Source organism: Pistacia vera, unplaced genomic scaffold (genome assembly GCF_008641045.1).
Source record: "Pistacia vera cultivar Batoury unplaced genomic scaffold, PisVer_v2 Contig195, whole genome shotgun sequence".
Lineage (NCBI taxonomy): Eukaryota > Viridiplantae > Streptophyta > Magnoliopsida > Sapindales > Anacardiaceae > Pistacia > Pistacia vera.
In genome coordinates this window covers 836,194-859,674 of record NW_022195996.1, presented here as the reverse complement: position 1 = coordinate 859,674, position 23,481 = coordinate 836,194, and the positions used below count along the sequence as shown (strand labels likewise).

Genomic DNA, 23,481 nt, shown 5'->3' with positions numbered 1-23,481 from the left:
GTGTTTCAGAGTCGATACTTCGTTACTTCACAACTTAAAAGGAAGCTTACAAGACTTCAGTTCAGTCCATTCAAAACTGAAAAATGAAGTAAAAAATCACTCTTTCATGTTTGGTTGACTAATCCAAATTGTGATGTAATGGAGTTTATACAAAACCCTTTCATCAAAATAGAACTCTTTCCACATTTATCACCCACTGCTCTTAGCAAACTCACTTGTGTGGAAGCTGCTGGCTGGTGGATTTTGCACATGGAGTACTTAATTTATACAAAAAAGTAAATATATCTTGTTGAGTACCAAAAAATCTGCAGTTCCTAATGGAATGATAGGTGACAAAAACTTGACAAAATTGCCACTTGACAGGAACTTGCTGTCGCTAGTCAGTTCATAACTCACAAGATATGAAGTGATCACAGCAATAATATGGGCATGAATAATTTAGCAACACATTAAGCTTGATAAAGTTGGCATGAATAATTTAGCAAACACATTAAGCTTGATAAAGTTGACATTCTCCTTAATTAGTTTGAATTTTAATCAATTCAAATTCTTGTCTTAGACAAAGAGATAGGAGATGATTTGTTCAGAGATCAGTCAAGGAACGAAAAGATTGCAGCTGGTGGAACCATCAATGGTCACAAGCAGAGGCCAGTAGACTGTATATTAAAACAATATACCAAGATTTGCTGCTAAACCCAGAAAATCAAGAAGAAATACAAACTCAACATGCTTAAACAAAGCAAATTTCTATTACACTGCAAGCAATAGGAGAAAAAAAAAAAAAAATGCCCGAAAGAAAAAAAGCTATCTCTAGCATTCAATTTGTGATGTAATGCTAAGGAGGTTGGAATAGAAAAACAAGACAATAGATGATTGAGTTCCAACGATAAAGTAGGAGCTAAGTCCAGCAAACTTAAGAATCAAAACCCAAAGATAATTCTTCAAAGCTATAAACCAAGAAATTTATTTAGCATCCAGCGAAATCTAGGATATAGAGCCACACAATGTCCATATCAACCAAGCAAATAATATATGAAGAAAAAACTACCAGTATCATCTCCTTCAGCAAATCTAGTTCAAGTGTTTAAACCACTACTCCGAAGTTATTTTTCAGCAACCTCATGATATGCTAAAAACCATTGAAATTGCTTGACAAAACACACTATGAATGAATTTTTCCCTCAAAATTTGATAACATATTCAGCAAATTGGCAGATGTCACATAATAAATCTCCATTATTCCAACTTCAAAATCGTATCCAATATGGAAGCAACCTTTTTCCAGAACCGACCAAGTCAATGAACACTAAAGTAACAACTACCTTTGAAAAATGGAATGAAATCAGTGTCCACTGCCTAATCTTACCACATTCAGATCAGCATGAGAATGCCACAAAACCGACAAATTATGGTAACCAAAATGTCATTTCGGCAACACAATTATTAACAAAGTAACCACATATGAAATGTACAAATCATCATTTTAGTAACATAAAATAGGTGATTGATAAATGTTAACTAGCTTGATGGGGATTACACTTCTACATTAGATCTCCATTAAATCAAGATATCAAAATAACCTTTGCACTGAATCCAATATTTCAATGAACATTAAAGTAACAACAGCCCTTGAAATTTCACCATCTATCTATTAAAGTGCAAATGAAGTCATTGACAGTGCCTAATCTTGTGACTTTGCATAATGCAGGTTAGTCCTACTGAATCAAATGGGTTGCTGTAACCTACAATGTAAATTTCCAAACACCTCAAAATTTAATGGAGTAACGAAATATGAATAGTAAATAAAATCATTTCACTGACTGGGATGTGTGATCTGTGTATGATAGGTATGGAACTACACTAATGGGGAGTACTTCCATTAAAGCAGAACTTAAGAAAAAAAAATATACAAACACAACTTATTCACCTCAAGATGAAACATTAACCAAGAACAAATATTCTCCCTCAAATATCGACAACATATTCAGCAAACTGGCACCATACACAGCATAGATCTCTGTTAATTCAAGCTAAAAATCATATTAATCATAGGATATTAAAACAACCATTTGCCTGAACTCTTGGAAAACCAAAAAGAAGGCAATGTCCATGCCTAACCACGCCATGTTAAGATCATGCATGAGAATGCTACAAAATCAAAGGGTCATAGTAACCACAATATCATTTTCATAACACAGACGGCTAACAGAATAAAAAACTATGCAATATACACTACATTATCTTAGTCACATAAAATGTGTGATTGATAAACGTTAACTAGAGAAATGGGAGGTACAACCCATAAAAATCAAAGCTTAAGAAAACAAAAACAATTCGTATCCACCGAATAAAAAAAGTACAAACATTTCAAAATTTTTGTTTAGACAAAACCCTAAACACTGATGTAATTTAATCCAATTCCTTAACAACCTTAATCCCCATACTGTTGGCAGTCCCAATAATGGACTTACAAATACTCTCCAACGGCATATACTGGCAATACGGGTCCGACTGTTTAACTTTTGCTATCTCATAAATATGTTTAAGCGACAACGTCGAGGCCACCACGTGCCCAGGCCGGCCGCTACCGGACTCGATCCCCGCCACCTTTTTAAGGTACCACGTGACTGAAGGAGACTTAACAGTGAACTCGAAGGTGTTGTCTTTGAACGCCGTAATCGTCACCGCCATCGGCGTGTCTGGCTTGTACTTTTGTGTACGGGCATTGAAATCCTTGCAGAAAGCCATTAAATTGAGTCGGTACTGACCCAGAGCTGGACCCACCGGAGGAGCCGGCCTTGCGGCACCGGCTGGCACCGTCAGCCTGATCGTGGCGGCGACCGGGCGGCGAGTGAGGATCTCTTTTAAAGTTGCCATGTAGCCTGAGGGTTTTGGAGTGTAAACTGAGAGCAATGTAAGTTGCTTGAGTTTGAGACAAAGAGGGTTTATTTGCAATTTCTCAAACTTGGGGTTGGGCTTGAGAATCCCAGGCCCAGCCCATATCATGTGCTATTTATTTTTCTTTAAAAAGAGAAAAATGATATCATATTTAATCTCAACAATGATGCATGTAAATGTCATTTTTATATAATATTACGTGGTAAAATATAATTAATTGATTTTAAATTAAAATTAAACTTTCGTCCAATCATCTTTTGATTGATTTTAAATTAAAATTAAACTTTTACCTAATCATCTTTTGTCATTTGTATGAAAAATATTGTATGAGAATATTGTATGTGTAATACTATTCTATGAAAACAAATTTCTTCTTTAAGAAAAGAAAGATAAGAGTTGTTTTTATTCTCAACAATGGTAATGTTAGACGCAAAATAATGGGAATAAATACAATAATTTATTACACATATGCCCTTATTCATATTGCAACTTCTTTGACTCGTTAACCGAGTTTTTTTTTTTTTTTGGTAACTGGGTTGTCCGAACTAATTTGTGTGTACCTTAACTAATCACTGGGGTCTATTAAACACCTTACAAGTCCAATAGGCCAAGTAAAGTTTGTGCGTACCACAAATAATTTATGGGGTTTATTGAACACCCTACAAGTCCAATGGGTTAAGTAAAGCTTGTGCGTACCTCAAGTAATCATAGGGTTTATTGAACACCTTATAAGCCCAATGGGCCAATTAAGTTACCAAGGTTCATTGAACACCTTACAAGTCCGGGGTTCATTGAACACTCTACAAGCCCAATAGGCTAGGTAAGTCACTAAGGACCATTGAATATCTTACAAACCTAAGGGGCCAGGTAAGTCATCGGGGTCTATTGAACCCTACAAGCTCAATGGACTAAGTAAGTCATCGGGGTCTATTGAATACCTACAAATTTCATGGGTCAGGTAAGTTGTTTTTATTCTCAACAATGGTAATGTTAGACACAAAATAATGGGAATAAATACAATCATTTATTATGCATATGCCCTTATTCATATTGCAACTTCTTTGACTAGTTAACTCAGTTCCTTTTTTTTTTTTTTTTTTTTGGGGTAATCGAGATGTTTGAGCTAGTTTGTGCGTACCTTAACTAATTTCGGAATTCATTGAATATCTTATAAGCTCAATGAGCTAAGTAAAGCTTGTACCTACTTTAACTAATCTCTGGAGTTCATTGAACATTCTACCAAAGTCCATTTGATACCCTACAAACCCAATGGGCCAGAAAAAGTTTTTGTGTACCTTAACTAATCTATAGGGTCTATTGAATACTCTACAAATCTAATGGGTCAGGTAAAACTTGTGTGTATTTCAACTAATCCTCAATAAGCCAAGTAAGTCACAATTATAATAAATAACCACTTTGGAGGACTCGAACATAAGATCTCTAGAGTCTGACAACCCAAAGTCTTGCTATTTGATCACACCTACGTCATTTATGCTCTCCACAGTGGTACACACATTTGACATTACAGTGAGAATAAATGCAATCCATTCAGCATATTAAGAGAAGAAGAATTATTTCTCATTAGATAACATGTTTGAATATCACCATTAACTCAAAAATACAAACACTACCAAAACTGTTAAAAGACTTACATTAAGTCATGTCAACAACAACAACAACCAAAAAAAAAAAACAAAACAAAAAATTACATAACAAGTCTACCGTGCTCATAAGCTATTCAAGGCGCCCTAAGATGATCCAGGCCTTCACTGATATACTTCTTCTTCTATGATATTTAGGAATTTCAATGCTTGAGGTGGATTGCAGAAAAACAGATTACTACAACTGTAAGATTGTCACATGGGTTGCGCGAGAGCTTCTTCACAAGTGCCTTGAGCACTTTTCGGATCATTATGTTGCATTAGCGCTTTCCTCACCATTGTCACTGCACATTGGCTACTCATACATCCAAGTCATCACACCCCAAGATATGGAATCCATCTTCTTCGTCCGGATTATTTCTCCTACTCTGGCTCTGAACTTAGAGGGACAATTTGACCCTTTGAGCCCTATGTGCCAGTCTCCAAGTAGCGCGGCTACTGATAATTGGCCATTCAATACACGTCGTATATAACACCTCCTATTTTCGATTCTTTTCTTTTCGGAGGTTACACTTGGGTTATGATTTTGCCAATTCGATTGCTCTTCCAGCTTTGCCTACTATGCTCGCTCGAGAATCTCCAGCATTGGCTATCAGCATCATTCTGTAAGATTGGTGTCAAACAACATTCAGAAGTTATGGATGTGTCGATTATAACTATGAAGACCACACCTGTCCAACAAACAGCAAGGCAGTGGTGCCGGAGGACTATCAAGAGACTTGGCATCTGCAAGTGCATGTCAGCCTGGCAAAAGCATTCTTAACACCCTTTTTATGCCGGCTGGAAGTGGGAGTCTTCGACTATAAACTTGAGGATGTACTCTGGTGAAAGTTGCTGCATCGATGCCACCATGTCCATCAAACACCTGCAGTTATGAGCAAATGTTTCAGTGCACAACCTATTGAACTCGGATACAAGGTAATTATCATTTTAGTGTTACAGATTGCCACATATGTCTTGGTTTGGTCATGCCCCAAAACTGTCATTATGAAATTAACAGAGATTTCATCTATATATCACAAGTATTTCAACGGAACGCACAGCTAATACCCATAAAATGCTGCGGGAGAAGAGGAATTTGAAGATGAAGGAAGATTTCACGAAGATTGTCAACACAGATGAACTCATCTCCATGTACTGTTTTGGTCCTTTCTCAGAATAGCTTCTGAACGAAATACAGGTGAAAACACAGATATCAGCTGGCAGTAGCTTTAAGCCTGTAATTCCTTTTCTAGTTCCTGCATGAAGAAAGAGTGAAAATATTTAGATAAATCTTATTCCACATTCACGGCAGTGAGAATAATCAAATCTGTTTCTCATTCTCAGGTATCAAAGCAATGGGCTGAGATAAGTTTATAAAGACTAATCAAGAAACTACTGAGAAATATGCGTTCCCCTTAGCTAACAAACCATCCACACACATACGTACACACAGAAGCACACAGAATAAACCAGATTAGCAGACAGATAATAGACGCAGCGGTTTTGGGCTCAAATAATCATGGGGCATTATGGCACCGCTTCAAAGAGAATGTTATACCACTTCCAGCAAGCACTTTGCTGTAGGAATTTCAGATTTTGCCATGGTTGCATCTTTCTGTCCTAATCCTATATGTGTGTTACTTACTCGGTATCAAGATTAGAGAAAATCAGCATTTGATTTTCCATTTTAAACATTTTCAGAATTACTTTTGGCATAAAGTGAATCAGAGAAAAAATCTTTTTTCCTGATTTATGTTATGATGTTTTTGAGAGAATAACCCTTTAATTTCAACAAATTCTATGGCAAAATGCTGTTATTTTTTCATGAGCAGAATCAAAAGGATCCCCACAAAATTTCCATGAAATTCTCACATATCTTTTCTACACAAACAAACACACCACTACAAAAAAATTCTTAACCCAAATCATAAAAAATCATCATCCCAATTGATAAAACTTAACTGCTGAGCATACCCAATTGAAAAAAGATAAAGATTTTACTACCGGTTCAGACAAAAAGCAGAGCTACTGCAATGCCTGACCAGTAGAGAGACTCCTGGGGGGTTTCCCGAGAGATTTGATTGGAATGTCCAAACTCCATCATTTCCTCAATTGAATTGCTGACACTTCCCATTACACACTTTTGGCATCCATCTGGCTATGTGTTTGTGTGAAACAGCCATTCCCCCCCACAATCCGACAGACATAATAAACTAACTCCTCCTACTCCATTCAATATAATTAAAACAAAAAGCCAGCCTTTTTCGTATATACAATGCACTTAGCTGAGCCTTGAAAACAACTTAAAAAGAAGGCATATTTACAACCCCACAATAAAGCTGTCAGAAACTGTAATAATAACTTGTCCAAGATTTAAACGGTGGTTTCACGATAACCCCAGAATCTGAAAGAATTTAGAATTCAAAGGAGGATGAAGAAGAGAAGAAGAGAAAGAAGAGGGAAAGGCAGAAGCATAGTAGTAGGGAAGGGAAGGGGAAAAGAAAAGTAGTTAAGTTAAGCCACTGGAAATTCCAGTTTCCCGGTAAACCGGACGGAGGTTTGTCACTGGGGTTCTCGCGTGCTTGACTTTAAGATCTTCTTGTTCACTACCCATCAGGATCTCTTCCCCCCTGTCTTGCTTTGCTTATGTTTGATTTTACAGTTTATTTAGTTATCTCGTAATTGTTTCTCTCTTAATTCTACTTATATAATTCATATAACAATGTTTATAAATATAAATATGTGTTGCATATTTTATGTCAGAGATTTGAGGTTGTTACAAGATCTTTGAGATTTTATAAATTGAGGAGATTATTATCTACATATTTCACAGTTTTGCCTCATTTATTTCTATATTAAACTATTTTTAAATACTTTAAGATTAATGTAGTAGGACATGCATTATGCAGAAAATTTGAAAGTTTGATGGAAAATTAACATAAGTGCCTGAATATTGGTTATCATATTCCTCCCAATCTAACCTTCATGATATCATAGAATTTTGTTGACATGTGTTACACATGTTGATAATGATTGTCATAATATGCCTAGGTATAGTCTATAGATGCCGGTCAAAAAGAATATAAATTAATTTACAGATTTGGTGAAACTGAGACCTTTCGGTGCATGAAGAATTTAGCTTATTACTATAAACAGATAAAAAGATACACAAGTTTGTCTCAATTAAGTGTTAGCTAGCTATAGCTTTATGGATTATTCATAGAAGCACTAAAACTGTATATTGTTTTTATATAATCAATGGGTTAAAGAGGTCTGTAAACAGTGAGAACCCATCTGCCATATAACTATTATTATAATCAGAAAATGGGATTCAGAGAAAAGCTTTCATTCACATAGATTATAAGTATAATCCTTCTTAAACATCTATTGGAAAAGCAAAAAATCTGTGATCAATGAGGAATATCTACACGATTTGGATAATTACCTCCGATTCCTAAGAGCTCACCTTTCAAGGCAAGTTAAGCCTGCGAGACAAATTGCTGCATTTCAACTTTTGATAACCCTCATTGTTCTTCATAAAGTTGTGCCATTTCTTGTCATTTCGTCTGAAGTTGCCAACATCCTTTTTATATCTCTAAATAACATGAGATTTGCTGATGATTTCTGCAATCTGTATTTGGTTGTTTTCACCATACTAGATTTTGCTATTGGGTTTAATAGTTTTATACACTTCGTTTTCATCTGGGATTACTTCAAACGTTTGTTACAATGCCCCTGTTGTAAACATTGGGCTATTTTCCCTTTCAATTCTACCAATCGGCAAAGTTGCAGTGACGCCTTAGGGTGAAGTGTGAATTCTGATTTTCTGACCCAAGCTATAAGCTCAAGCTAATAATGGAGGATGCAAATTACAAACGGATTTCTGGCCATGGTCAGGTGAATCCTTACAATTTAGATAAGTTATTGAATCACATTCATGCCATAGTTTTCTCATTTTTTAAATTGGATCATTGTCTACAGCTTGAGTGGTGTTGGAGAAGAAGATTGTGGCTGTAATAGCCCCCAATTTTCAGTCACAGCCCATTAGTTTCCCATTGCAAATGAGCTTCAGGTCCCTTTAGCAACAGATCCAACGCTAACTCCCCACTTCAGTATCCCTTCTTTGATACCACACACTATTGTGGACTACTATGGATGAGAGATGTAATAGCTGTGTTATTGATGATGATCATGGAAGAAATTAATACTTTGCTGAACTCGGAGATAAGCAAGTATTTGAATTTTATCATTCACTCTAAAGGCCAACAAGAATTATTATCTAAGACACTAGACATTAAGGAAAGACACTCCGTTGTGAACAGAAAAGGGATTTTGTGACTAAATGGAAGAACAACTTGAAAGTTAATGGCCAACTTGACAGTTAATGTTCTTCCTCTCACCTCACTGCCATTCAGTATCATAGTTCAGAGATTCACAACAGGGTGGGATTTGTTATTTCTTCTTCAATTGAACTTAATTTTGTAATCTTGGATTCTATACTTCAATGAATTTAATTCTGATCTCTACCAGGCTTTCCAGGACTCACCGCTGGCGTTGACTTGTCACACTCCATTCTACATCTAGCCGAGATGGAGATGCTCAGAGAATTCATGACAAATGTTTCGAAGTGCTTGCAGTTCACAAGGCACAAAAGAAGTAGAACACTTCATCTCAGAAGCTTTTGGGGTCTATTTGTTATGTGTGGTTCTGTTTGCTTTATTGCTGTCATTTTATTTCATAAATTATTCCACCATTTTGCCAGACATCACTCTAACCTGATAAGGTTGAGTCTGCAGATGGAAATCCCAATTCACATGCTTCGAACATTCTTTTATTTGTTTTTGAAAAGGCATAAGCCACTCCCAACCCACTCCAGGAGAAGAAAATTGAAATGGCTTCATTATCGTTTACTGATTGACGTCATTTTTATTCCTAAATTTAGTCCACCAGTTTGCCAGACATCCATTCTAACCTGATAAGGTTGATCTGCAGATGGAAAATCACAATTCACACTGTCTTCGACACTTTCTTTTATTTTGTTTGCGAAAAGGCATAGCCACTCCAACCCATCTCAGAAGACTTGAAATGGCTTCATATTCACGCAGAACCTATTTTTCTGGAACGTATTTTTGGTTGTGGCCAAGGATATAAGACGAAAGTCTTGTTAAATTGTTCTATTTCAGATATTGTTCGGTGATTTGGCCTGAAGTAACAACAAGGTTAGTTTAAGATAGATGCAAAGAAGACATAATTATTCCGTAGAGCGAATTTGTTCGCTTACTTCTTTTAGGGCATCTCTCCATAGTTTTTCAGGATACTTCTTTTCTTTTATACACTAGAATCGGGAACCGTTTTTGGTTCTATTACATGACTATTGCACGATGTTCGAGATACCAATCCAATAGACTGTCTTTCACTTTTGTGATTATTCAATCATGTTCACTTAAACACAAAAATGTTTTTTTTATCGCTGGCTATCATGAGAAAACTTGGAGGTTTTGTCAAGTCCAGTGGCAGCCCCCCTGCAATAGGATCACTGACTTTTCTCTAGGATGTTAAGGAGTCACTCTTGGCAAAACATTAATTGGATATTGAAAAGCCCTGAATATCTCTTTGGTCGAAATTGTTGAGTGTGTCTCAGATGCTGCAGAAGGGTTGCTACTTGGTGACTAGAGTGATGAGGTGGAAGCTGGAGAATTAGGTGTTTTAGTTGCTGTGATAAGTCAAGTTTTGAAGCTGTCAACTAGTTGTTGCTAGAATAGGCATGAAGTTTGTGAGCTGCTCTTCATGTAAAGTGCAGCTTTTGATCTTTGTTATTTCATGTTTTTCTGTTGCATTTCTTATAAATGTACCACTTTTCATTCAATGAAAGAAATACCAAAATAGCAGTCTCCTTTTCCTCCTATTTTTGCTATTTCGCCAGTGCTCTTGTTAAACAACACATATTTGGTATCAGCTGATTTCTTAAGGGAATCTGTGAGAGTTTGGTCTTGTGAGTTACCTAAACACAAACAAAACAACTCATCATGGCCGCAGAAGCTTATTCTTCAACAGTCCCACCTCTCTTTTTAGAGAAAATTTGAGCTTGGGCTGGTCAGATGACACATCATCTGCAAGCTCATGATCTATGGGAGCAGTGGAAGAGACTACGAGATTTCCCATTGCCAAACAATCCTCCAATGGCTCTATTGAGGATCAATAAGGAGAGGAAGATAGGGAAGTACAAGAAGGCTTGCTTATATGCTGCGTGTCAGATGCATTTTCACCGATAATACAGTTAGAGTTAGCAAAAGATATCTGGGACTTCTTCAAAGAGATATAAAGGGATGAAAGGACCAGAAACATGCAGGTGCGGATCTGAGGAGGGAATTTGAGATGCAAGAATGAAAGAACAGAGACATCAAGGATACTCTGACAGGCTTCAGCATTGTCAACAAAGAAGAATTCTTGGTGAAGAAATGTCTGCTATGGGAATCGTAGAAAGATTTGGTGACTCTTCCTAAAGGTTTGAATCCAATATCTACTCTAAGATATCAAGGATCTGTCAAGTATTTCCTTGGCAGAATTAGTTGAATGCATTGCAGGCACAAGAGCAGGAGGTTATCAGAGAAGAGGGATCTGTGGAAGGTGCTTTACAAGCGTAATTTGCAATTCAAGATGATGGCAAGAAAGAAAAAGAAGGGAAGAATAATGCCAACAAAGAGATCTGGAACAATGCAATGGAGAAAACATCCTCCATGTCAGCATTGTGCACGAACTAATCACCTCAATATAAGTGTTGGAGGAGGCCTGATTGAGGTGTAGGAATGTGCAACCAAATTGGCCATATGGAAAAGATTTGCAAGAACAAAGGCAATCAACATGAGAAGGAGGCTCAGGTTGCTGACCAACAGATGGAGGAGCAATTGTTTTGTTGTTCCTATTTTGCAAACATAGCTCGAGTGATGTTGGTTGATAGATGGTTGTACAACCCACATGACAAATGATGACGACTCTTTAGAGAGCTTGATAAATTTGCAATTTCCCAAGGGAGATTGGAATGGTGACACATTGCTGTTAAGCTTAGAGGATATGGCCATTGGAAAGCTTGTCAGGTAATAAACTCATTACCGTGTTCTTTATGTGGCCTGTATTGACCAAATTTGTTAAGTGTTGGTCAGTTGTTGGAAAAGAGTTTTTTAGAGTGCTCTTTGAGGATAAAATGGCAGGATCAAAGAAAGCAAGTGCCAGGGAGTTTCACAGTCAAAATGAGAGGCAAAAGCTTCTCTCTAGAATCTAATGAGAAGGAGCATCAGCTTTTCCAAGTTTTATGCAATGTAGAGATATGGCACAAAGCTAGGTCATTTTCATCATAGAGCACTTTTGTTCATGTAAGGATGAGTTGGCTAAGGCTTACCACTTGGAGGAGGCCTTACGTGATTGCAAGGCCTCCCAATATGGCAACAAGTCAGGCTGCCATTTTCGAAGACTACTTGGAGAGCATCACAAAAGCTTCCAGCTCATTCACACTGTCTTGGAGGACCTCAGAAAACACCCATCATGAAGGGAAGTAAATATTATATAACATTTATTGATGATTAACTAGAATTTGCTAGATTACTTTCTAAGGTTCAATCTGAGGTTCTGTTGTGTTCTGGAATTCAAGGCATGGATTGAAAATCAAAGTGGCTGTAGAATGTAAGTGTTAAGATCAGACAATGGCAAAGAATAACTTCAGAATCAGTTCAACAGGTTTTTGTGTGGAAGCAGAAAATAGAGCATCCGTTTACATTCCTTACACTCCACCATAGAGTGGAGTGATTGAAAGAACAAACAGAACAATTATGGAAATGCCAAATGCAATGCTACATGAGAAGGGCTTGCCTAAGATTCTGGGCAGAGGCTGCAAATACTTGCTGTTTTCCTCCTGCTGAATAGGCTTCCAACAAGAAACTTTGGAACAAAAACACCTTTTGAAGCTGGCATGGGTATAAACCATCCTCGCAGAATTTTAAATATTTAGTAGTTTATGTTTCTCACATGTACCTCAGGTGAGAAAGACAGCTAGACCAAGAATGCAAACTTGGATTTTATTGGCTACAGTACATCTCAAGGCTACAAAATTTTCCACCTCAAACAGGCAAGACTTCTGTAGTCAGAGATTCACATGCATGGAAGATGAGTATGGAGTTGGTGAAAGGTAGGAGAATTGAAACTCTGAGTTTTTGACGCATTTTGAAGTATGTTGATGTGTGCCAGTTAGAGGAACAAGGTTGCTGTCGATGTTGTTACCAAAATGTGTATGTTGCTGTCCTTTGAGCTTGCAGGATTTAAGAAGCTGAGAAGAGCAAAGTGGTTGAAAGCTATGGAGGAAGACTAAGAATGTAGGAAGAATAACATTTGGGAGCTAGTGGATAGGCTCAAAACAGAAGATATTAGGGTTAAATGGGTGTATAAACCAAATTGAATGTAGATGTTCTGTCAACAAGCACAAGGTAAGGCTTGTGGGTAAAAGGCTCTGCTCAGATATTGGAGTGGACGTTTCTGAAACCTTGCCACTGTTGCAAGGTTAGATACAATTAGAATGTTACTAGTCAATTACAGCTCAAAAGGCTGGAAAGTGTACTAGTTGTGATGTTAAATCAGCCTTCCTAAATGGATTCTTGCAGGAAGAGATATATTGGAGCAGCCAAAGGATTTGCTGTAAAGGACATGAGACAAAGTGTACTTGCTGAAAAAGGCTCTACACGGTTAAACAAGCATGAAGGCTTGGTACACAGATGGATGATCATCTGCAGTCTAGAATTTGGAAAAGTCCTATGAAGCTACCTTGTATGTTAAAAGATTGCGCTGCTTGATTATAGTATTGTCTATGTTGAAGATTTACTTGTGCAGGAAGCAATGAAGAACTTATAAGGAGTTTAAGGCAGATATGTTAAAGGTTTTTGAGATGACTGACCTTGGCATGATGTCTTAACTTTCTTGGATGGAAGAAGCAACGTTAGAATGAAATTTTTATCTTTCAACCAATATGCAAAGGAGATCTCAAAGATTTTCATATGAAGACTACAAAGCCCAATTACTCCTATGAATCAAAGGACCGATTCAGCAAGAAGATGGAGCTGACAAGGTTAATGAAGGGCTTTATAGAGTCTGATTGTGTGGCGTAATGTAGCTTACAGCAACTAGGCCTGACATAAATGCATGCGTGAGCTTATTGTCTTGGTTTATGCACTGTGCCAGTGAGACACACTTTCAAGCTGCAAAAGGATTGTTAATATATCAAAGGCATAGTCGACTATGGTATTAGATCTGTCACTGTCAAAATTTTAAATATTCATGGATTTTCTGACACTGATTGGCACGGTTCATTGATGATATGAGAAGTACACTGGATTCTGTTTTAGCTTGGTCCTGGATGTTTTCTTGGTGCTCAAAGAAGAGCAATTAGTGGCACAAAGTACTGCAGAAGTTGATTATGTAGCTGCTATGCGCTGTTAATCATGCTTTATGGTTCAGGAAGTGTGTTGATGTTTTGCATATGAGCAGAAAGAAAGCACAAATATTTGTAGATACCAATTTCTATAACTATATCTAACAATCCATATTTTCATGGTGGGACCAGTTTCAAAATTAATATTATTTTCTGAGGGATGTGCAGAACGAAGGAGAAGTACATTTGTTTATGCACTGCCAAAAGCCAGATTAGTTTTTCTGAGAGGAAAGCTGGGAATTTACAGTCATCTGATACAAGGAGGAGTTTTGAAGTGTGTCTCAAGATGCTGCCATAGAGTTGCTAACTTGGTGACTAATTGATGAGGTGGAAGTTGGAGAATAGTGTTTTAGTTGCGGTTGAAGAATAAGTCAGTTTTGAAGCTGTCAAACTAGTTGTTGCTAGAAATTAGGCATTAAGTTTGTTAGCTGCTCTTCATTGTAACGTGCAGCATTTGTTAGGCTTTTTTTCATGTTTTTTTTTCTGTTGCATTTTACTTGTATAAATTGCACTTTTCTCATGAAAGAAATACAAAAATGCAGTCTCTTTTCTCCTATTTTTGCTATCATTCTGCCATGCTCTTGTGTAAATCAACCAGAAATATTTGATTGCTTTAATGCCTTCAAATTGATATGTCAGAATTTCATTGTTTTACATTGGCTTAAGCTAAACTCGTGTCTTTACAAGATACTACTGTTCTTTCCCTATAATTCCAGCAATTGCTTAGAAGTTAGAACTGTGTGCTAGTCTTCCCTATTCAATTAAGCTTTAACTTTTGATCATTTTCATCTTTTGGGGACATAACTTTAGAATACTCTCGATTAAATTTGACCAGGAATCAAGAGTTGTTCACACCACTACAGATTCCACATTAATGGATTCCTTGTTAACTCTGCTTGTTTTTTTGTTGCCTGTAAAGTGAACCATATCTAGTTTTGAGCCCATTTATCAGTTATTACTTTTAAATTCTTCCCCCCTTATATTGTTAGCAAACTCTTGGATGAGCTTAATCTGCAAGTAATGAAAATAGGGGGTAATAAAATATAGCCCCAACTCCAATTCCATACAGTTAAGTTTCTCAAAATTGCTGCCATTCAATTTTTGATCACCCCTTGTTCTTCATAAAGTTGTGCTTTTCTTTTCATTTCTTCTCATGTTGCTCAACTTTCCTTGATTTTTTAGCTTGTCTTTTTCCTTTTATATCTTTATGACTTCATATTAGAAGTCTCTTGACAGTGTTCCTTCAAATTTTACACATTGCTATTTGCTGATAATATCTGCAATCTTTATTTCGTTGTTTCACCGTGACTAATTTTTGCTTTTGGGTTTAGGGTGTTTTCTATAGTTTTATTTCGTTGGGATACTTCAAATCTTGCTATTGCCCCCTATTGTAAATATTGGGGTTCTTTTCTTTTTCAATTCTACCATAGGAAGTTGTAAAGTTGCTGTAGACGATGCGTGGAAGAGTTGAATTCTGACCCAAGTATCCTCTGTGGAACTAAGCTCAAGCTAACAATGCAGGACACAAATTACAGCGGTTTCTGGCCGTGCTTGAGTGGTTAATCCTTAAAACATTTCATTTGGTTCTTTCTAAAGCAAGCATTCAGAGTTTTCTCATATTTTTATTTCTTTTATCATTGTCTCCAGCTTTTGGTGTTTTTGGAAGAGAACTGTGGCTGTATAGGCCCACAATTTTCATTACAGCTCATTTGGTTCACACATTGCTAATGAGCTTCAAGTCCCTCTCTTATCATTTTCAGCAACAGATCCAACCTAACTCCACTTCAGTATCCATTCTTTGTTAGAGCAACACAGAGTGATCTCTTTCAGAGGCTGTGAGTAGCTGATATTGGGACTACTATGGATGGGAGATGTATAGCTATGTGTTTGGATGATATCATGGACGTAATACTATTGCGCACTAGGAGGCAAGCTGGCCGAAAAGCGCTATAAACTCTCATCACAAGCACCCTTGAGTCCTACCGCCACCAGTGATAACCAATACACTTGCTACTGTGTGCTTTAATGGATTCTCGGGTTATTGTTCTTCATTTTATGATGATGACAGTTTATTACAATGCTTGTGTGTACACGAGATCTTGGATGATTAAATATGAGCATGTGGATTATGAAGTTGGTGATAATCTACTGGAACTGGACAAATTCGCTGAAGGTGGAACAAATTTGGCTGAAATAATTCTGTTTTGGTCGCTGCATAGTTGATGCAGCAGATATTTGGCATAGTCAAGTTGCTTTTGTATGACATGTTTAGTTAGATTAAAACTTGTTTTGGATATGTTTTGTTTAAATTCAAATGTAATATTTTTCATCCACTGTAGTAGGTTGCTTTAGGTAACCAGTGGGACTGCTTTGGATAATGTTTTTTGTTTTAGTGAATATACATACAGAGAAAAAACTTTCAGATTTTGTCGTCCCTTTCTATTGCAAACACTCTCACTTTACTCTCATCATCTCTCCATCTGAACCACAATGGGTATCAGAGCTCTACTAATCTTAAGGGCCTGATAAACTCATCTCTTTCACCCCATTTTCTCAGCCTTTGTTCTGGTAAACCTCCTGTCAACTCCCATAGCCTTATTCAATGGCACAGTACACAACCTCTCTTACTCCTCCAACCTTCAACGGTGATCAACCAACTATGGTCATCAAATGAAAACCTTTCTGGGGGACAAGGTTTATGGCAGTATGTTGAAGAAAATAGACAACCACCAGCATTGGGGCCAAACCCCCTCTTTCAGATCAGGTTGCATGATGAGAAGCCACAAATCTCCTAGAACTTGGTCACATATTCATGTGCAGTGACAAACAAGTGTTTAAAAGAATCATGGCTATGAGACACCAGGAAGCATGGGATAAACTCAGGACGAGTTCGGTGGCAGTGATACAACAAAAACATGCAGGTGTGAACTTAAGGAGGGAGTTTGAAATGCTGAGATGCAGGAGTTATAATCGTAAAGATTATGTAGATATGTTGATGATGTGGTGAATAAAATCAGGTTAATGGGAGGGAAATGATAGATAAAAAGGATAGTGGTAAAGTCGTAGTTATCTACCTAAGAGTTTTTGAATCCAAGATATCTTCACTTGAGGTTCTAAGGATTTGTCCTAAATTCTCTCACCGAATTAGTATTGCTTTGCAAGCTCAAGAGCAAAGGAGATTGTTGAGGCAAGAGGATTCAAGTGAGGTGAGCAATGGTGGCAAGATTAAGGCAAACCAGGTCAGGAGGAAGCAAGAGTCTTACGGGAGATAGAATGGGAAGGAGAAGATGGCCAACTAGTGAGCAAACCAAGTGGAATGAGAGACTTTCCACCTGTTTCACTGCAAGAAAAGGGTGTTGAAAAAGTGCTGTTCAGACCTAATGTCTAATGTAGGGCATGCAGCAATATGATCAATGAAAAAGTGTGCAAGAACAGACCAAATCGCCAACACAGCAAACACAAATTGTTGAGGATCAGCAGCCAAATTTAGATTCTGAGCAATTTTTGTGGCTCCATGCTATGCAGTTCAACTTACAAGTGCATGGCTGATCAGTGGTGTGCACCAATCATATGACAGCAACCTGGAGGTTTTATCAATTTGGACAAGTCATACCATTCCAAGTTAAAGTTGGAAATGGGAGTTTGTGGTTGTCAAAGGGAGAGGTTATATTGTTTGCAAACAAGTTCAATATCAAACTAATCCCTACCGTTTTGTATGTGCTTGATATAAGCCATAATTTGCTTAGTGTAGGACAAATGCTAGAAAGGAGTATGCCCTACACTTCCAGGATCAGTTTTGCACAATCTTGGACAGTGAAGGCAATGAGTTAATGATCGTTAGAATGATGGAAAAGCTTCCCTATTAGCTGGAAAAAACCAAAACTTGAAGCTTATGTTGCTGATGTGAATTAGTCAGAATTATGCACAAAAGATTGGCATTTCAACTATCATGGTCTTAGGGAAATTCAAACCAAAGAATTGGTCTACAATCTACCAGAATTTGTGGAAACCAAAGTTGTATGTGCTACCTGTCAACTTGGTAAGATGATAGATTACCATTCCCTGCAAACAAGCTTGGAGAGCTGCTGAAAGCTCTAGCTTATCTTCACAGATGTGTGTGGACCTATGCAAACACCATCTTTAAATGGAAGCAAATAATTTTTTATTCATGATGACTTGTCCCGGATGTGTTGGGTTTCCTTTTTGAAACAGAAAATGAAGTTGCAGCTGCGTTTGAAAGGTTTAAGCTGTAGGTTGAAAAACAAACCATACTTACCAAAACTGTAGGAGTGATAATGGGAGTGAGTACACCTTTAGTGAGTTTGAACAATCTGCAGGAAGGCTGGAATTGTGCACTAGTTTAGCAATCCCTACACTCCACAACAGAATGGAGTTAGTGAGAGGAGAATAGGACTATTATAGAGTTGGCCAGGTGCATGGTTGCAGAAAAGAACTGCCCAAGTCTTTTTAGGCGGAGCATAAACACAGGGGTCTATTTGCTTAATGACTCCCTACTAAGGCCTTAACAAATCAAACACCCTATGAGGCCTAGTATGGAGTGAAGCCTTCGGTTAGAAATTTGAAAATTTTGGGAGTGTAAGCAATGCACTCATTCCAGCAGTTAAAAATAGCAAGCTGGATGAGAAGGCTATACATGGATCTTTATAGAATACAGTAAGCAGTCTAAGGCCTATAGAGCTATGTTCCAGCAACCAAGAAAATTCACTCACTAGAGATGTGAAGGTGAGATGAAGAGGTTCTGGAATTGGAAAAAATGAGTTAGAAGACTCAAGAGGCAATTACAGAGATTGCAGCAGATAGATTTCATGTACAGAAAGGCAGATTCAGTTGATGTTTTCTAGTTCGGGGTACAAGGCCTCTGGAAGAGGTTTATGAAGATGTAATGCAACCTTACTTGAACCTGCAAATTTCAAAGAGGCTGCTAAGTCAGAGGTTTGGAGGAATGCAATGGAGGGGGATAAAAGATTGAAAAGAATGGCACATGGGAATTGGTAGGTAACCAGCAACTAGGAGAGTAATTCAAGTAAATAGATTTCAAAAGGAAGCTGAGACCTGATGGACAATGTACAAACATAAAGCAAGATTGGTTGTCAAGGGGTTTGCTCAACATTTGGAGTAGACTTTTCGGATACATTTGCACCTGTGGCTAGGCATGACAAAATTAGGCTTCTCTTTGCCTTGCAGCCCAATTTGAGTGGAGAATCTATCAACTAGTTGTCAAATGGCCTTCCTAAATTGTTGGCTCAATGAGGAAATCTATGTGGAACAACCGGAGGGTTATGAAGTGGAAGGGCAGGGAGAATAAAGTCTATTTGTTAGGAAGGCCCTATAGGTCTGAAACAAGCTCCTAGAGCCTGGTATAGTTGGATCAATGAGCATTTGGTTAGCTTGGGATATGTGAGCTCAAATGAATATACACTATATGTGAGAAGGATGGAAGGGTAATTCACTATAGTGTCATTATAGTTGATGACTTACTCATCATGGGGGCAACTCCACTCAGCTAGAACAATTTAAGATGCCATGCACAATGAATTTGAAATGACTGATCTTGGGGAAATGTTATATTTCCTTAATGGAGATTCATCAAAGTCGTCATGGGATATTTGTTAACCAAGAAGTTTGCCAATGAAATTCTACATAATTTTGACATGGATATATGCAACCAGTGGACACTTCATTAGTTGCAAATTTGAAGCTGAGCAAGGATGATGGGGCTGTGAAAATTGATTAAAAATGTATAGAATCTGATTGGGTGCCTACTGTACTTGACTGCCACCAACTAGACTTGATGTTTGCAACAGCTTCTCCCTGGATTCATGACCAGCCCAGTGAAATTTATCTCAGCAGCCAAGAGGGTGCTGAGCATGTTAAGGGGAGTGCAGAGCTTGGTGTACGGTTCAAAAAGACCAAAAATCTGCAGCTTATTGGGTACTTTGACAATGATTAGCTAGATGCATTGATGATAAGAGAAACTTCAGGTTATGTCTTCTTTTAATTCAGGAGCTATATGCTGGCTTTCCAAGAAGCGACACCATTGCTCAGTCCACAGCAGAAGCAAATACATTTCTGCTACGCTGTAAACTAGGCCATATGGCTTAGAAAAATTCTGCAAGATTTGAACAAACTCAGAATGAACACTGTGATGTTCTGTGACAATTAGTCAGATTGCAATGGCAAAGATCCCATCTTACACAACAGAACCAAGCATATCAAAATCAATTTCCATGCTGTGAGAAGGCAGAGAGTAATGGTGAAGTGAAGCTAATCCACTGCAAGGTTAAGAACAAATAGCTGATATATGACTAAGGCTTTACCTAAAACCAAGTTTGAGAATTTAAGACTAGACTTGGTGTTTCCAGCAAGATTATCAAGGAGGAGTGATGAAGTTGGTGATAACTTGCTGAAATGGAACAAAATTCGGTTGAGGTTCAAAATATATTTTTGGCGCCAACAATTCTGTTTTGGTCAGGCTGCAGTAGTTGATGTAGCAGATATTTGGCACAGTCATTGCTTTTGTATGACATTTTTGTTGAGATTAAGACTTGTTTGGGTATTGTATTTGTTTAAATTCAAATGTATATTTTTAATCCACTGCAGTAGGTTGCTTAGGTAAAACAGTGGGCTGCTTTGTATAAATATTTTTTTGTTCAGTGAATGATACATACAGAGAAAACTTTCAGCTTTTGTCGTCCCTCTCTATTGCAAAACACTCTCACTTTACTCTCATCATCTCTCCATCTGAACCAACAGTGATACTACAGACTGCTGTCAAGTGTCTTGGATACTAATTCTTTGTTGCCTTTAGGGGTATATGATAATATTCAAGGGTTCTCACATGAGAAAAAAATCCTCCATATATAAAAAAGGGAGTTTGTGATAAGTGTAGAAGAACTTGACACTTAATGGCTTAATTGGGTTGACTGCTTATGGTCTCTATGCTTATGATACAGTTTGGCTTCTGCTGATGCAATTGATGCATTTTTCAATCAGGGGGGAAATATTTCATTTTCCAGGGATCGTAAATTTCAAATATACAGGGAAAGATTTTCATTCTGATGCAGTGAGCACATTTAATGGAGGGAATCTGTTGCTACATAATATTTACAGGATAAGACTGGTGTGACAGGTCCCATGAGATTACTTCAGATAGTGTTGAATATTTCTCAGCTGCTGATTTGGCAGATGAGGTGGTTATGATTTGGTCAAGGATTGCTGCATATGGATGGTTGCTGATTTGGTGCTGAAAGTTGTTAAACGTGTGTATTTCCAGATTTGTCTTTGAAGTAGAGCTGGTCATGTGCTGTTTTTTAGGAATACGTTATCTCAGTAGTGAATAAGTTTGTAGTGGGTGGAGTCATGTTCAGTGTTTTTAGCAAGTTTGTTACGTATTTTGTTTACAAAATCCGTATATATTGCTGCTGATTCAATAAAGATTGTTGCAGTTTGCTGTCTGTATTAAGCCTTTTTTTGCATTATAGTTGCTCAGATTTTTTCTTGCACAATTAAGACTACAAATTGGTATCAGAGCATTTTTTTCTTAAGATCTGTGTGACGTTTGTGAGTAGTGTTATTTGCAAACACCAAACCGGAAAACGAAACCTTGATTTAATGGCTTCCAATGCATTCTCTCCAGTTTCTCCACCGTTTTCACTAGTGAAACTGCACACTATCATACATGGCAGTTAGATGTCTGCTTTTTGCAAGCTGTGGACCTTTGGAGGCAGTCGAGGAAGACTATGATTGACCCATTCCCTGACAATCCCATTATGCCAAATTAAGGTTCACAGGAGAGAAGAACTAAGAAGTTCAAGGCCAATCATGCCTCTATTCAGCAGTGTCTGAGCATTATTTACCAAGATCATGAACTTGTTCAGCTTTTGAAATCTGGCAGTATCTCAGGGAGGATTTTCAAGGCAACGTGAGAACAAGAAGTATGCAGGTGTTAATCTCAGAAGGGAATTCGAGCTCCAAAGTGAAAGAATCTGAGACTATCAAGGAGTTGCAACAGGCTTTTGAGCATTGTTAACCAAGTGAGGCTTCTTGGAGAGCAGTTTTCTGACAGAGGATTGTGGAGAAAATTCTGGTGACCTTATCTGAGAAGTTTGAAGCCAAGATATCTGCTTTGGAGGAGTCTAGAGATCTTGTAGAGGTCTCATTGGCAGAACTTTTAAATCTTTGCAAGCACAGCAAAGAGACAAATTAGAGAGGAGGGTCTATTGAAGAGTGCTTTACAAACAAAGTTGCAAATCTATAAAGTGGTAAAGACAAGAAGACAAATGGAGGAAACACAAAGTGCTGGAGCCAACAGCTAATGGGAATGCAGTGCTCAAACAACAACAGTAATGCTGGAAGGTTTCCTTCATGTCCTCACGTGTGGAAGGACTAATCACTCTCAGAACAGGGGCGAGTAGGCCTGATGTTAAGTGCAATAGAGGCAATCAAATGGGCCATGTGGAAAGAATTTGCAAGAGCATAGTACCAGCAGGAAGATGAGGCTAAGGCTGTGGTTCAAGAGGAAGAAGAGCAACTGTTTGTTGCATCTTGTTTTGCAAGTAGTAGCTTGAGTGAGGCTTGGCTTATAGATGTGGTTGTACAAACCACATGACGAATGATCCGAGCTCTTCAAGGTGTTGATAAGTCTGTCTTCTCCAAAGTCAAAGTCGGCAAGGGAGAGTATGTTGAAGTTAAAGGTCGAGGGACCATAGCTATTGAAAGTGTTACAGGTACTAAACTAATCAATGATGTTTTATATGTACCGAGATTGACCAAAATTTGCTAAGTGTTGGACACTTCTTGAGAAAGGGTTAAGTGTTTTTTGAGAACAAGAGGGGTATCATTAAGGATGCGAGGATCAGGAGTGGTTTACTATAAGATGAGAGGCATGCTTTTCACTAGATCTCATGGAAGAGGAACAAGCTGCATATCAATTTCATTAAACAATGCAATGACATGGCATAGATTAGGCCATTTTCACCATCAAGCACTCTTGTTTATGCGAAGCATGAGTTGGTACAGGGCCTACCTCCACTGGAAAATCACTTACCAACTGCAAAGCTTGTCAGTATGGCAAGCAAAATAGGTTGCCATCCCTCAGAAATCCTGGAGAGCCTCACAAAGTTGCAACTTGTGCATACTGACCTTGGAGAACCACTGAAGACCCATCACTTAAAGGAATAGGTATTTATTGTTTTATAGATGATCTACAAGAATGTGTTGGATTTATTTTTTAAGTGTACAAACAAGAACTGATTGTATTTTTCTATGTATTGCATTGACAAATTATACATCATATATGAAATAAGAAAACTAATCTAGGAAATAAATAATCTATCTAGAAATAAAAAAAAATCTAACTTCCTATTTTACTATTTGTTCCTATTATGTATTGATTACAATCCTAATATCCTATTATAGATTTTATCACTTAATCATGCAATATGTAAA

At 37.6% G+C, this 23,481-nt stretch overlaps 1 protein-coding gene and 1 pseudogene across 1 annotated transcript; both read right to left on the bottom strand.

The window, feature by feature from the left end:
- Window positions 1–2,315: 2,315 nt before the first annotated feature.
- LOC116127709 (54S ribosomal protein L19, mitochondrial) lies at window positions 2,316–2,877 on the bottom strand. The gene has a single exon (XM_031413349.1). The coding sequence runs from the start codon at window positions 2,875–2,877 to the stop codon at window positions 2,410–2,412; it is 468 nt and encodes a 155-aa protein (XP_031269209.1). The 3' UTR covers window positions 2,316–2,409.
- Window positions 2,878–4,632: 1,755 nt separating this feature from the next.
- On the bottom strand, window positions 4,633–7,155 carry LOC116127749 (annotated as a pseudogene).
- Between the last annotated feature and the right edge of the window lie 16,326 nt (window positions 7,156–23,481).

What these genes read in the sequence shown, in the direction of transcription:
- LOC116127709 (XM_031413349.1), bottom strand. Translation starts at nt 2,877, where the DNA reads ATGGCAACTTTAAAAGAGATCCTCACTCGCCGCCCGGTCGCCGCCACG.